This window comes from Bidens hawaiensis, unplaced genomic scaffold (genome assembly GCF_021521415.1).
Source record: "Bidens hawaiensis isolate Kalapana, Puna unplaced genomic scaffold, B.hawaiensis_p1.1 tig00023227_1, whole genome shotgun sequence".
Lineage (NCBI taxonomy): Eukaryota > Viridiplantae > Streptophyta > Magnoliopsida > Asterales > Asteraceae > Bidens > Bidens hawaiensis.
The window spans coordinates 22,187-38,543 of NW_027493644.1; the positions used below are offsets into that span (position 1 = coordinate 22,187).

General features: G+C 34.5%; 1 protein-coding gene across 1 annotated transcript; it reads right to left on the reverse strand.

The window, feature by feature from the left end:
- Positions 1–7,638: 7,638 nt before the first annotated feature.
- LOC143567161 (uncharacterized) lies at positions 7,639–13,671 on the reverse strand. Its single transcript, XM_077053640.1, has 4 exons — positions 13,524–13,671; positions 13,350–13,412; positions 11,710–12,608; positions 7,639–8,010 (listed from the first exon to the last, which is right to left on the reverse strand). Exons 1-4 carry the CDS (start codon positions 13,669–13,671, stop codon positions 7,639–7,641), a joined length of 1,482 nt encoding a protein of 493 aa, XP_076909755.1.
- Between the last annotated feature and the right edge of the window lie 2,686 nt (positions 13,672–16,357).

Below are 16,357 nucleotides of genomic sequence, written 5' to 3' on the forward strand. Positions count from 1 at the left end.
ATATCAACCTACATTACCTAAGCATACACCATCATACCTAAACCATAAAATATTTGTGAAATTTGAACTTTTCAATCTCCAATAGACAACGTTTAGGTAACTAAATTTCCACTATGGCAATTTCTTTGCTATTTCCTTTCTTCAAATAAAAAAACTAATCAAATAACCATTATATAAATCAAAGCACGTACAACACACAAACACCAAATCACAATATCTAAAAAAATGAGGTTCAGTGTTCTTAGGATGCTTTTAGTTGTTATTTTCACAATTGCCTTGATTTCTCCTACTGGAAGAACCCAAACCGCTACAAAGCCTAAAGGTGATCATATTTCTACAAGTATAAACAATCAATGACTAACATCATACGTGTGTGTATACGTACACACCTACATGTATATATTTTCTTAAACGTATATTAATTTTCTTCGCGTTTATTCATACAGAAGACAAACAACGTGGTAATTCTAAGGGTGGTTGTTGGCGTTGCTGGGAAAAGACTGGTCATCGTCGCCTACAGGCTACAAACCAAGTTGGATTGATCACTGTATCTACATGATATGCCTGGGATAAGATATGATTGGATAGATCCGACGTCGTTGAATTATGTTTTCGATTCTTGTTTTGTGTATATTTAATATATCATAAATGTTTGGTAAGTATTGTTATATTTTTCTTTTCATATATCACAAAAGTTAAATGAATACACATACAAGGCTACTTTGGTTATTGCATGCAACACCATATGTGTTTTCCTGGTACAATATGACTAATTTTTAAATTCAGGGGAGGCTTAGAGGGTGTGTGATCCGCACCATCGGCCGGGGCACAAACTTTTTTTATACATATTACATATATATATGTTTTTTGGTGTTAAAAATAAGGTTATTTGCAATGATTTATGAGATAATTACATGCTTAAAATGGTTTCTGCTTATAATAAATCGGTCGATAAAAGTATTATCCATATACATGGAAATTAAAGAGCATATACGTACCTACACCAACTAAGACATTCTAGCTTTATAACAAAAAGAAGGATTTTAATACGAAAATTCTTGTTAGCCAACACAGGGCTAGCCCACTGGTAGTGACCTATATCCTTTTGAGGAAAGGTCCAAAGTCAAACCTTAGCAAGAAAGTTTTTAAAATTTATTGATGTAAAGTATAGTAGTGGGTAACATGTTAAAAACAAAACTGTTTCATGATAGATTTTTGACCTTGATACTATATATTAGAAAGACAAGAAACTATTGATAGAAGTATGGGTGTCAAAATAAGCTGGTTGGGGTCCATTTGTATAACGGTTGTGTAGTGAAAAGATAAAATGATCCGGTAAACACATTTGCCTCAAAGCGTGTTCACCTGCTATAATTTTGCTTTGTATTGCTTTTGATGTACATTGAGGTTAAACCCCACCACTACATCCGCTTCTATCGGTTATGATCCGTATGTACAATTTAAGCTCAATCAGGGGCTCTACCACGTGAGTTATAATGCTTAGGGGTTCCGCTCTTAAAAATCATAATACATAAACTCAATCAGACGTACACCTCGCACCTCCTGACTTCTTTGAGGTATATTATGATTCACATAAGTCTAAAAGTCAAAATATATAACAATCAATCTCTTCGATCTTCATATCACCGCCCCGCCACCTCTTTGTATATGCTTCTGCAAACGTTTTTACCTCCATAACCACCATAGCCGCCACTACATGTTTATTCCGTGATCAAGCAGCTTTATAGGTTTGAGTAACACAATAGAAATAAAGTAAAAAAAGTTACCCAAATCAATACATTAATTATAGATTTAGTGAGAAGGATCAGGGGACAATCAAGTCACCTCTAGATCCAATGAGTCAACATAAAAAACGCGGTACGTTATGTCGTTATCACAAACAATTTTGAGAGCCATGATTTTCGATCTAGTCAGTCATAATAAACGTTTACTAAAATTAACCATAAATTCATTATGTATTGCAACTTGCATGCTTAATTTACAAGTTCCTTATCAAATTATGATAATTAGTTCCTATACAAAAATCATAAAACAAAGATGAATATTAATTAAGACGTTGATGATCGGACTTATTATAGTTTAAAAACTTATAATCATTAGTCTTATTTGAGTTTACATGTAAACATTCCCTCAACAACAACTAGAGCCAAAAGTTCATAATCAAAACACACAAATATGAATTTGTATTCGTATTACTATAGTTGCATAGATATCAATCCAGCCACGTACATGTGCTCCTAAGCACATGTATATGTCAACCCAACCAAATGGTCAATAGGTTATAGGTGACGGGGGCGAGGTCGCTTAGGAGGTGCAGACCAGCACCTTGAACAAGCGCCCCAGCCCCAAGCTCCAGCTAGTTCTCCTCCTTTATTATTATATACATCATCATCATCATCATCATCGTACTCAGTATATCCCACCAATAGCAATGCTATGGTAGGGTCTGAGGAGGGTAAGATGTAGACAACCTTACCTCTACCCCAAAAGAAAAGAAAAGAAAAGAAACCAACATTATTCCAAACACATAAAATTTATTGGAAACCAAACCAATTTAAAAAAAAATTGTGAATGCTTCATATTTACGAGAATAAATCTTAATGAAATTGTGAATTTTCACCCTACATAATGTTTTCTAAATCAAAAGTATTCTCACAAAAATAATATAAGTCGTTAATGATGATATGTACCTGCAAGCGGCGCCAATGGTACACTAATTTCGGGTTTTGGAGAGGTCTGAAGGTTTCTTCCTTGTGAAGAAATTAGGACAAGAGTAAAAAGTATCATGAAGATCAATGTGACGCTGCTGAACTTCATTTTCAGAAATTGTGTTTTGGTGTGTTACTTTGATTTATAGAGGAAATTAATATTGTCCTTTTGTGTATACTAATAAACGAATGGCAATGGTTGAGCTGAAATAAACGGATGTTCAAATGCTTAAAAATGCATGTCTTACAAAAGGACGCCACTTTTGAACCGAAGGAACAACAACTTGTAAAGGTTGACTACTTGACTTTAAAGTTTGGAGCATTGAATTTGAGCTAGTCTTTGAGCTATTCAAAATCTTGTTGTTTTACGTATGTGGTTAAATGACCACCACTAATCATTTTATTCATTAATTGCTTAATAATTAATACATTAATAGGCATAACTAGCAGTTGAACCTTTAGTACGTATTGATGTAGCGGATATTTTGTAAGGCTCGGATTTAAATAAAATTTATCTAGGGACATGGAGAAAAACAGTCGCATCCACGTTTTATTTTAATACAATTTACATCGAATCATAGAAAAATAATTAAGTAGCACAACTTTGAATAAATTTTACATTAAAACGTAGATAAAATAAGCACACGTCATAACAACATACGATAAAAAATTGAGATCTTGAAAAGAAAGTTCACATTGCAATGACAAATTTGGATTTTCTAAAAACATCAAATTTAAATGCTCTAAGAGAAAATAAATTTGTAAACAAATCGATACCATGAATCAACTTTGACTCCTTGTACGGTTGTGCTTCAATGACTCATACATTATTGCACAATATGATCAGTAAACGAACACCACAATTATATGGGTCGACTTTAGGTAATCGAATCCCATATCAGATCATAAAAGCTTTCTTCCATATCCGGATTTAAACCCGTAAGATCGGGTAATTACCCATCGGGTATCACACATACTCGTGGGTTTCAGGTATAATATATATCGTATTTACTTAAAATAAAATGAGTATATCATACACCGTATATAATTAAAATAAACCAAGTTGGTAGGAATTACGCAGGGGCGGCTCTTGAGGTGTGCGAGCCGAACCCTCGTCCGAGGCACGATTTCGGTAGAGGGCACAAATTCTTAAACATATATTTGTTTTTTTAAACATTAACAAGTGAAATTGGGCAAATGGCTTGTGAAATAATAAGAAAATAAGAAGGAAAACGGACATAACAAAGAAAAAAAGTATTGCCGGAAAATTTTCTAGTGGGTTTTGAAGTTACAATAGGTGAGTTTGGAAGTTGGAGTGATAATGAAGTTGAAAAGACAGAATGAGTAAAAATATTATTTTATTATTACTTTTCTACCACACATTTCAAAATTAATTTTTCCCTCTTTTTTATTTTTTTTAAATTATACAAAGTTAAAGTAAATTGTTACTTTTACTTGGGTTAATGTAGGCATGTTCAAAACAGTTTGGGACTAGGAACCGGAACCGGTTCCTATATTCAAAACCCCCTTTTAAACCGGTTCCAGGCTCGAACCGGTTAGGGAACCGAACCGGTTCTCCCACCCTCGGACCCCTAACCTATCTAACCGGTTCCTAACCCGGTTCCTGTACCGTAACCGGTTCCAACCAGTTACAGTGTAAAAATTTTTTTTTTTTTTTCGTTTTTCGTTTGCGATTTGGATTCTAAACTACGATTCGTATTTGTATAACATGAAAAATAAAAAAAATAATTTACATAAAAATAAACAATTAACTGATGAAGAAAATACAACAACTGAAGATGTTTGCCACTGAAGACAACTACTGAAGGTTGCCACTGAAGACAACTACTGAAGGTTGCCACTGATGACAAGTTGGCAACTACTGAAGGTTGCCACTGAAGGTTGCGACTTCTTCCTCGGAATTACTTGTAGAAATGCCTTCTTGTTCGTCGTGCACTCGAACATCAAGTGGTGTTTCATCTTCGAGAGTGGTTACGTGTTGAATACGATCGATTGAGTCCAAGTGATCCTTTAAGCAAATGCACATCTCCACCGACTCCGAATTTAGTCTAGTTCTTCTCACCGATATTACCCTGCCACTAAGAGAAAAAGCGGATTCCGAAGCTACCGTAGAAGCTTGGACGGTTAGTAAATCACGGGCCATGGTGGCAAGAATCGGAAACTCGGTTTCCTTTACCTTCCACCAAGCCAAAACATCAAAAGTGTCATATTCCTCTTCGGATAAACCGGTAGAGTAATCATTTGCACTATACCTTCCTAGTTCGCTTGAAGGGGTGTTACCCCTTTGTTTTTTAGCCGTTACGTTGCGAACGGTGTTCATAAGGCTAATCATGGGATCTCGTACTCTAGTAGCACTTGAACTTGATGAAGACCCCCCCGGCATAGGCATGTGTATGTTTGACCCATATTTATTTAAATAAAAGTCATACATAAATTTAAAATTCAAGTTAAAATCATTTTTTGCCTCTATTGAAAAGTTTGGGTCAACTTCATGCATATCTAAGGCTGAAAAAATTTCGTCTATCACACATTCAACCCCCGTAACATTTAACATTGGGTTTAAAGCGGCAGCGCAAGTAAAAACCGGTGGCAATTCAAGAAAGTATTTTTTTAATTTAAGCTTCATTGGTAATATGATGTTTGAAAACATTGGACTTTTATTTTCAAATTCTTCAAAATTGTTAACGATTAAAAATAACTCCGAAAGAACCAAGGGACTTGTCGGATAATACGTTCCCGATAGTTTCGTAGTTGATGTTTTAAAAACTTCAAGAAAAGTCGATAAGTCATTGATAATTTCCCATTTCTCATTTGAAAAGGGGATTGCCAAATCATTCTCGGCAAGACTATAATAAAACATTTGTAAAGTTTCTCTTTGTTTCAAAGCACTTTGAAACATTATGCAAGTGGAATTCCATCGATGAGGTACATCCCAATTAGCTCCCAAAGCTTTTCTTCCCGTATCTTTACAAAATTTTCTATATTCCATTTGTCTTTTTTTACTTTTCTTAAAAACTTCATGTATCATTAGTCTAAAATCGTTTATAACCGATGTAACCTCATCCGAAGCAAGTCCGTCTTGCACGATTAAATTAATGATATGTGCAACACACCTTGAGTGAAAAAATACACCATTGCAAATCGGCGTATATTTTAATTTTAATTTATCAACCGCCGATGTATTATTCGACGCGTTATCAAATGCCATTGAAAATATTTTATCTTCTAGTTTATAAGTTTTTATAACATAATCTAAAATTTCAAACAAATTATCTCCCGTATGTGGATACTCAAAGAGTTCGAAAGCAATGGTGCGTTTCATCATTTCCCACGATGACGGGTCTACCCAATGAGCGGTGACACAAAGATAAGATTCGGGTAGACCATGTGGAGCCGACCAAACATCACTAGTTAAGTTTATTCCCGTATTTATATTTTCAAAATATGCAATTAGTACCTCTTTGGCCTTCTTCCACAATTTTAAACAATAACGTTTAAGAGTATGACGACTTACGTGAGTGTATTGTGATTGAAGCGTATCTCGAATCATGGCGGTTAAGCGAGGGTTGTCGAAGTGGCTAAACGGCAAAGCTTCTTGAATCACAAACTTCGCCATACGATCTTGAACTCGATCAATTTGGTATGTAAATATTCCGCCTTCACTATCCATTTGCGTTTGTTGCGAATCGACGTTCTTTTTCAACGCCTTGCAATACGGTTTTTAGATGTGTTTCTTCAAATTTGAATTCGAAAGTGGGTTTAAATAAATCCCACAAAACTTGCACCGAGCCTTCAATGAATGGTCACTCAATTCATTGAAATCCCAATTGCACCGAATCTCTTGATTACGATTATGAGGTACAATACGAACGAAACTTGGTTCGGCGTTGGAACCTTGACCAACCGATGATTGTGAGGCAGCCATAACAACAAATATGAATATAGAAAAAGAGAAAACAAGAGATTAGAGAACTCAAAACGTTGTAATAGCGTTTTTTTTGTATTTTTTTTGCGTTCGGGTTTGCGTTTTGAGTGTTGTGATGAACCCATGACACCAAATACCTATTTATACTAGTAGTGGGGTGCTTGGGGGAGCCAAAAAACGGCAATTTTTGACCCCAACGGTCAAAAAACGGCCAAAAAAACGATTTCCAACGGCTATATTCGATCCAACGGTTAGAACCGGTTAGGAACCGGTTCCGGATGGTTCGGTTCCAGAACCGGTTCCGGTTCGGTTCGGTTCCTACCCGCCCCCACTCAGAAATGCAAGAACCGGTCACGGATCATCGGGTTGAATCAGATAGGGTCCGGTTCCTACAAAAAACGGGTAGGAACCGGTTCGGGTCCACCGGTTCGGTTCCAGGAACCGGTTTCGTTGAACATCTCAAGGTTAATGTGTGATTATAAATTTATAATCCATAATCCATCTTATAATTATTGGATTTTAAAATGTATTGGCCCACTTTTTTTATTCATACTTCATTTGGTAAAGTTTAGGTTATTAGGCACAAACCAAAATCTATTTGATAAATAATGTTAGGTGTTAGCTATTAATGGATCTTTACAAATAACCGCTTAGGCGTTAACTATTAATGTAACTAATTTAATTACTATATTTTTTCTATATTTATTGGTGTAACGATTTCGTTTAAAAATATTAGTTTATATGCATTACTCGTTATGGCCTACGAGCCTTTTTATTTCGGTTTGGCCGAGGTACGTAAATTCTCGGAGACACCCCTTGAATTACGAATCTGATCAGACATGTTATCAGTGGCGGATCCAGACATTTAACTCAATGGGGGTAAAATATAACCAATAAAAATACATGACCTGAAAATGTAAAAACGGACTTCATTAAATATAACAAAACAAAACAAAACACATATTACAATTGTCCTCTACGAGATTTCATCTTTTGGAAACGATTAATTACAGCTTCATTCGTAACACTTTCAAACGCTTCTTTTTCGATGCTAAAAACCACACAAGCATTCAAAAAATCCGGACCAATTCGATTACGCAACTTTGTCTTTACGTTCTTCACTACCGAAAAACATCTTTCAACCGTTGCGGTTGCAACAGGTAAAACTAATGTAAGCTTTAATAATCGATACACCAAAGGAAATGAAATATGTTTTTTTGTTTCCACCATAACTCTAGCAAGATCGGCAATACCATTCAAGTTAGCATATCTTTCATCTTTTCGCACACTATCAATGTACAAGCCAAGTTGATGTGAAAGAGCGATTTTTCCCGACTATCAAAATCATATGGATAGAATTCACATAGTCTCATTAACTTCGACTCATCAAACTTAGAAATGAGTCATACGAGATGAAAGCCGTCATGTTTTGAAGTAATTCCGTGTTTATCTCATTAAAACGATCACCAAACTCTTGAATTAGCATATCAACAACGGTGTTAAAACACTCAAAGTTATAGTAATGTTGATTGGTGAAATCATACCTTTGCCTTTTAGATCTGTGACCTCTTTCATTAATGTACTTTTCTTCCATGTTCAATATTTGTGACAATCGTCAATTTCAGGTTAACTCCGTTAACTCAACTTCGTCAATTCAAACTTAAGATCATTGAATCTATAACGCACACTTCATTATATTTAAACTAGGGTTTAAATGACGCTTAACACTTACTACATGTGTAGTCTTTCGGGAATTGCACCGAAACGCAAACGAGTTGACGCAAACGATTGATGAATAAACGAAAAACGTCAAAACAGTAATTATGTGATAATTATGTGTTAGACTTATGTGTTGTGTGATAACATGGTTATAAACGTTAACTCAAGATGTAAACAAGTTAGTTTAAGCTAGGAAAAGTAATACTTAAAAGTGGAGGGGCTAAAGTGTAACATAGTATTCTATAAATACTATGTTATAATAAACCCTAACTCTTATTTTTCTTTCTCCCAAAACCGATCAGCCACCCCCTCCATCCCTCTTGGCTGCCGTCACCTTCACACACACATACAACCACCAAATCAAGCCCTTGATTGAAGAACTAGGTGCTAGGAAGGTATAATTGATTATCCTATACATTCTTATTACTTGATTTTGATGTTTGTTGGGTTAATTGTAAACCCTAAGCTGCCGATTTCATATATACATGTAATCAATATGATTGTTGTTGATTGAGTAATGATTTGATAAGTAGAATTGATATTGTAACATGTTGATTGTTGTGTCTTTGATTTGAGTTCAAACAAAAACCCTAATCTTGTGTGTAATGTGTAATTGATGTGCATGGATGGTGTTTATGGAGTCTAGAGGGTTATATGAATGCATGATAGTTCATAGATTGTTATTATGTTGAGTTTGGATGCAAACAGTTTCTGGACAGAATGTGTATTTGATGTTTAAGTGACTGTAACGAAGTGTAAACATGAAAATTGGTTGAGATTATTAATACTACAGTAAACTAGGTTGAGTCTAGTTTCTAAAGAATATAAACTTGTAATTTTTGAACAAGTAGAAGTTAACTTTTATGATTTTACAAAAGCGTTGTGCAAAGCTGAGCTGTTAGACCTGCTGTTAGGTTGTTTTGTAAATTTTATATCTCATGAACTACGAGACCAATTGGGTTGGTTCCACTTCTGGAAGTTGACTCATTGAGTTAGGAACCTAACCCAAGTGGTCTTGCATTTATTGGATTTTTCGTTTAACGGGAATTGCAAATAACATTTTGTTGCGCATGAATTTGACTGTTATGAGTTTGCTGTAATGATTTGATGATTGTGATAAAACTATGTGGAATAAAAATATAATAAAATATGTTCTGGAAACCTAAGACATATATGCTTCTGTGATGATTTTTGGTAAATTAATTGAGATGCTATGATCGGTGGAATAGTACAATCTTTTAAGTAGAATTTCTGTCTCGGTGAAACTAGCTGCTGAGTTTTGTGAAAATGCATGAAATATGATACTTGCTAATTTATTATCGTGTTTTGACCAAATTGCCCTTGAGGGGAATGATTGCAAGATAATTGTCGTGTTTTGACTAAAATGCCCTTGCGGGGAATAACTGCTAATTGATTGTCATAATTTGACCAAAATGCCCTTATGGGGAATGATGGCTAGTTAATTGTCATGATTTGACCAAAATGCCCTTACGGGGAAAAATTGCTAGTGATGTACTTTATGAATACATGACACGTATATGATTGCTTACACATGTAATGTGTCACAAATACACTTGTTAAAGTCACACACGATTCACAAACGAAACACGAAACATGTTATGTGCATAGGTATTATGTGCCGGGTCTAGAGACTCGATAATATTCCGACACTTAGAAAAATCTCTTTGTTGTTTTAGAACGCTAGAGAGAGTTTTTCTGTGACGCGCATTCTTGGTGATTTAATTTGGGAAATTCTTCGCAAACAGTGAGTTTCACTTTCCCCTCTTTAAACTGTTTTCAAACGATTTTCACTTGAGGGAGATAACATACTCCACAACGCATTTAAGATTTTGTTATAAATTATATACCACTTGTAAAGGCTAAGTGGCAAACGAAACATTTGAAGTCCTACACATCGAACCGGTTAATATTTAGAATAGCGAGTCGCTGTTGAGTAGTACTACTGGGTTTGACAAACCCCACCCAACGCTAAACTCGACTGGAGGTCGAGCGGGTGTAATTTTGGCTAACACGTACCATGGTCTGGAGGACCTGGTGACAAGGCACTTAATAAACGAGTCAGCTTCGGTGTCGAACACTTAGTAAATACTTGCTTTATAGGCTAGCTACCTATAGATATATAATTGACATAACACTATCTGGTAACGCAAAACGCAAAACGCTGTAACGCAAAACGATTTATTTTTATATAACTTGTGAACTCACCAACCTTGTGTTGACACTTTTAGTATGTTATTCTCAGGTAGCCGAGGCGGGCGCGCGGTTTAGGAACATGCATTGCTTGACACATTCTAATTATGCAAAACTTATTTTTAACGGTTATCATTGGTTTTAAGTCGTCCTGCGTGACGCAACTTTTGATTAAAGGTTTTTACGCTTCCGCATTTATTTACTCGTAAACGTTTTCATGGTTTTGAAACTTTATTTTATGGTTTGATTATAACTGATGATTCCGATCCTGTTAGTTCACACCCTCTGACGGTAAAACTCCGTTAGTGGATTTTGAGGGTGTGACAATATTTGAATATTGTTTTTTCCACAAAATAAATGAATTTTCTTTAATAGTGGATTAAAACCACTTTCTCTAAAGTCTTGCAGCTTTCTTTTAGTTGATTCAACTAATAAAACAGATTCCATAATATCTTGATCTTTTCTTTGAAGAGATCATGATAATATATCTGAGAGTCCTAGAATGTGTAACATCTAGTGCAAATAAAAAACAAATTCAAACGAGCTCAAAAAACCTAACATGTTGATTGCTTGATTTTGGGTAGAAGGGTTAGTGCACTCCTGTGTAACATGTTCAACGACTCTCATGATAGAGGGAAACATATCAACCAAACGTAAAAGTGTTTTGTAATGAGAATTCCATATTGTATCACCGGGTCGTATAAAAGAAAGCTCTTGGTTTAATCCACTCCCTGTTTCAAGTATGCCACTACCAATTTTTTTTTCTACTCTCTCTTTTTCATTTTCACGGAGCATATCTGTTCGTTACAAGAACCACAAACCACATTCATCAAAATGCTAATATTATCGAAGAAGTTCACAACACCTAAATGTTTTTTTTGCAACCGTCACAACTACTAACTGAAGCTGGTGAGCAAAACAATGTACATAATATGCCAAGTTATTTTCTTCTAAGATCTTTGCTTTTAAACCATTGAACTGACCACACATATTGTTTGCTCCATCATATCCTTGACCTCTTAACATTTTAAAACTTAATCCATATTTAGCAAAAAAAAAAAGTGTCGATAGCAGACTTGAGGGCCGAAGAAGTGTCTCCATTACATGAACAAGACCAACAAATCTCTCTTTAACAAGTCCACGTACATCAACATATCGCAAAACAATTGCCATTTGTTCCTTTTTTGACAAGTCACTAGACTCATCAACCAGCAAAGCAAATATATCATCACCAATTTCTTTGAAAATAGAATTTAGAACTTCTTCCTCAAAACAATTAGCAACATCTTTCTGAATACTTGGAGATAAATACTTATTATTACCTGCAGCTTTTGGTAATTTTCGAAGTTCCTCATTATGCTTATAAATTAGGTCCCATATTTCCAAAAAGTTTCCTTTGCAAAGAGACGTTTTACTTTCATCATGACCACGAAAGGATAACGTGCTTTTCAAACATAATCTGCAATCATCAATAGTAGCATTTAGCCGAAGCCAATTTGCTCTCTTCACAATATCATCTTGCTTCTGAAAAACGGTGGGGATAGACTGCTTTTGATTTAGTAGATCTTCACATCTTTTAAGTGCTTTATTGTGAGCACTACCAACATCACCCACATGTGAAACTAATCTTTCTGGTTTATTCCAAGAATTAAATCCTTCTTTTGAAAATACATTACGCCCACCTTGGTTTCCAACATGATATGCAAATAAGTAACAACACAAACAAAATACTTTGTCTGCTTTTATACTATTCTCTAACCAATTACCATACTTATCAAACCAAGTGAGACTGAAATGTTGCTCTTTACTTCCCAACTTTCTTTTTGGGAACTTATGACCACGTGGTTGGCAAGGTTCATTAATCCAATACTTTCTCCGTGTCTCATCTCTTTGATTTGGGTGGTAATCCAAAATTCTTTTCCTATCAGCGGGATCCCAAGGAAGATTATCTAGATCAACTAAACTAGGTCCAGATATTGGTTTATAAAAACTTTCCATAGCACCTATAAGACAATAAATTCAAGCATTAAAATATCAAAAATTCAAAAATTATACAACTATTGTTGTAAACTGTAAAATAACTCTCACAGTATTCAAGTAAGTGACAAACAAATAAAATAAAACTAATAATATGAATTATAACTTTTAAGTTCTAAATGATCAAATTTTAACAATAAACAATTGCTATTGTATACAAAACATTACCCAAAGCAAAGAAATAAAGAATTGATAAACAAAGAAACAAAAAATCATATGAACCTTAGTTGATTGAAGCTTCAATGGTCGTGACGTTTAAAGCTTGCCGTCTTCTCTTTTTTTGATATGATCATTAATATTTTAGGGGTTTTAGTTTTTTCCTATCAATAATTCATTAACAATGTAAATTGGGCTTTTTAAAATATATATGGGCTGGGCTATTTAGGCTAGAAGTTGGGAGGATGTGGGGTAACAAAAAAAAACGTAAAGGGGGGAACTTCTATTTTAATCAAAGTTCACTAAAAATATTAATACATATGCATATTATAAATAATTGAGTGGGGACCTTACCACCCCCTCACATATGCCTGCATCCGCCAATGTATAAGACATTAATTATTTTAAAACCCAGTGTAACACACAATATTTTTTAACACAGTGTAATATATGTTATTATGTGCCCAGTAACAAAAAAACTAGAATAAAAAAATTAATCAATGTTACACACGATTAACAAAAAAAAATGTGTGACATGTTACATATGTAACATCTCGCACAAATATAGTGTTTGTGAACTACCACTAGAAACTCTTCAAATTTTTCTGAAGCACCTAGAAATACAAAAAAGAAAAACAAAAGATCAACAATATGAAAAATATAATGTTTGTTATTAGTATTTAGTAGTATCTTCTCACAAAAATATAAATTATTAATAACCATACCAGGTGTCACTAGTGGGTCATAAACTTTGGGTTTTGAGAAGGTTTGTAGTTTTCTTGCTTCTGAAGAAATTAGGACTAGAGTAAAAAGAACAATGAAGATCAACCATTGTTTTCTAGTAGTGATCAATGTAACGCTAGTGAACTTCATTTTAGAAATTGGGCTTATATGCTGGTGTGTTAGTTTGATTTATATAGAGGATAATATGATTGTCTTTTCATAGAAAATAAGGAACAATAAACGAAGGGCAATGAGGTGAAAGTCTACCCAAATTTCCATGTATTTAATCAACTTTACAAAACAATAAAAAGTTTGTCTTTATGACTTGACCCTGTACGCGGTCCTGATTAGACTATTTCAACGTATGGGAAAAAATGTCTTAAAAATAGGGATGACCGTGGGACAACACCTGTATCCGAATTTGTACTTGTATCTGTACTCGATTGTACTCTATCGAAAATCAATAAAAACACGTACCAATACTTGTACCAAATTTTCGATATGGTACGGGTATTTCGGTACGGTTCCGTTTTTGTACCACTTTACTTTTTTATTTCCAAATCTTCGACGATCTTGAAACCGGTACGAGTAACAAACAACCTGAATTAGCCCGGGTATCGCTACTTTCACAGGTACGTGCCGGGTACCAAATTAGTACATGTACCAAATTGGCCATCGATTTAATGATAAGATAGTATTGAAAAACCATAATTCGGTCGTCGACTTTAAGTGATTTGTTTGTTGGTTTGAGTCTTGGATGTTATATTATTTAATTTTGAAGAAACGTTTGGTACATGTTTAATAATAACATGGTTGGATAATTTATTTTATAATTAAATATGAAGAATCCTAATTAAACCTTTACATACTATAAACAGGTACAAAATACTAAATGTACCCGTATCGTACATGTACACAATTGTACCTATACCAAAATTCAACAAAAATGAGTACCAATACCCATACTGAATAACGTAATCGGTACGGATACATGAGCGTGTACGAATACAATATGGGTACGAGTATGGGTATTTGAGACAAAATGCTCATCCATACTTAAAAATGTGTTATTGCCATTCACATTTTGACGCATTATGAAAGTTCCTTTTTAAGGTGGTGTTGAAAAAATAAATAACAAAATGATGTTTAAAAATAGAGTTAACAAATATATGTTTTACTTTCTCTCATTAACTAATGGTCTAATAGTCTAGTGTTTGTCTCTTCAAAAATAAATTGATGTTTGAACTAATTGTTCTTCGACCAACGAACGTTCTTGTGTTTGGATGGGGAATACTTGTGTGGACCTTACTGAAGTGTCTTCTCTTGTCGTGCATAGAAATACCGGGTTTGTTGCAAGGTAGGTCGTGTTAAAGATGAAATCATGAAAAATTGCTAAGCACGAGAATGCATGTGTCGAGAATCAACACACATTCATTTCTTTTGCTTTCGATACATTTGGGTCTCTTGCCCTCGATGTTGCTACGTTTTTAAAATAGTCCAGTAGGGTGTGCACGGTAACTTATCGACGCTGAAGAACTATAACTTTGTTTTCAGTAGGATTTTTGGCATTCAAAGGGGTGGCGATACAACTTGTTGCATGCTTACTTGTCTCTCTATTATAGTTGGATTCTTTTATTTTATATTTAAAGTTAGGGGGAATGGGAGATTTTACATAGAAAAATTTGTTGCTAAAAAGAAATAACTTGGACTTTTGTGTGTGTTTTTTTTACTTGTACGGCACATTTGTTCTTCACCTTTCTAGATACTATGTTGCGAGTAACATCGGTGTTGCCTAGTGAAGGTCTCGGACAGGTTACGCTCTCTTACTCGGAGGACGATTAATTTCATGGAAATCGAAGAAACAAACTGTCATTTCCCGTTCATCGGCTAAAGCTAAATAACGAGCTATGGCATCCACGGTTAGTGAAGTATTATGGATGAGATGGCTCCTAAAAGAGCTTGGTATTAATCAATATGGCCCAACCACATTATTCCGCGACAACCTCGCAGTTCAGCATATAACCAACAATCCTGTGTTTCATAAAAGAACAAAATATGTTGAGATGGAGCTGCTTTGTGAAAATAAGAGTGGAGTCTAAAGAAGTCAGATCTATACACATTCACACGAAAATGCAACTTGTCAATCTCCTAACAAAAGCACCTGGAATGCAATAACTTCCTACTTTATTTGGCAAGTTAGGCATTTGTGACCTTCATGCTCCAACTTAAGAGTATTCCCAATGGGTTATCTATACACATCTCCATTTCTAAAATTTAGAAAAGTCACCTAAATAGCCACTCCAATCCATTCCCTATCTCCAAACTTTATTTCTAAATTTTAGTGAAATGGTATAGGAAGCCTCCAAATTTAAAGTGTTGTCACAACACTATATTTCCAACTACCCTTCTATAAATACATACTAGAAATCAATTTATATGGCAAAATAATTATGAATTAAGATTTTAATGGAAGAAAGAGAAAAAAATAATAAAAAAATAAATATAGAGATGAGAATGGAAGATTGATTGGGGGAGGATTTTAGAAAATGATGTATAAATTAAAGAAATTGTACTTTTTTTAGTTAAATTTTAAAGATGGGGATAAAGAACACATATACCATGTCACAAAATCTAAAGAATTACCAAATTATTAACCAGGCTAAGTGTTTACAAACCCCCAAACAGGAAGAACGAAAACTATATGATTCCGACTATATGAACGGATCAGAATCAGAAATACACCGACATAAGATAACATACAAATCTAGACTCATAAACAGATACACAAAATCGATGAACCCTAAAACATGAGCCAAATTGAGAATCGAGAAGATGA

Coding starts and splice junctions, on each gene's coding strand:
- LOC143567161 (XM_077053640.1), bottom strand. CDS start 13,671: ATGAAGTTCACTAGCGTTACATTGATCACTACTAGAAAACAATGGTTG. Junction 12,609..13,349: donor ACACTATATTTGTGCGAGAT/GTTACATATGTA, acceptor ATTGTCTTATAG/GTGCTATGGAAAGTTTTTAT. Junction 8,011..11,709: donor GATTTGTTGGTCTTGTTCAT/GTAATGGAGACA, acceptor TGATTTTGATAG/TCGGGAAAAATCGCTCTTTC.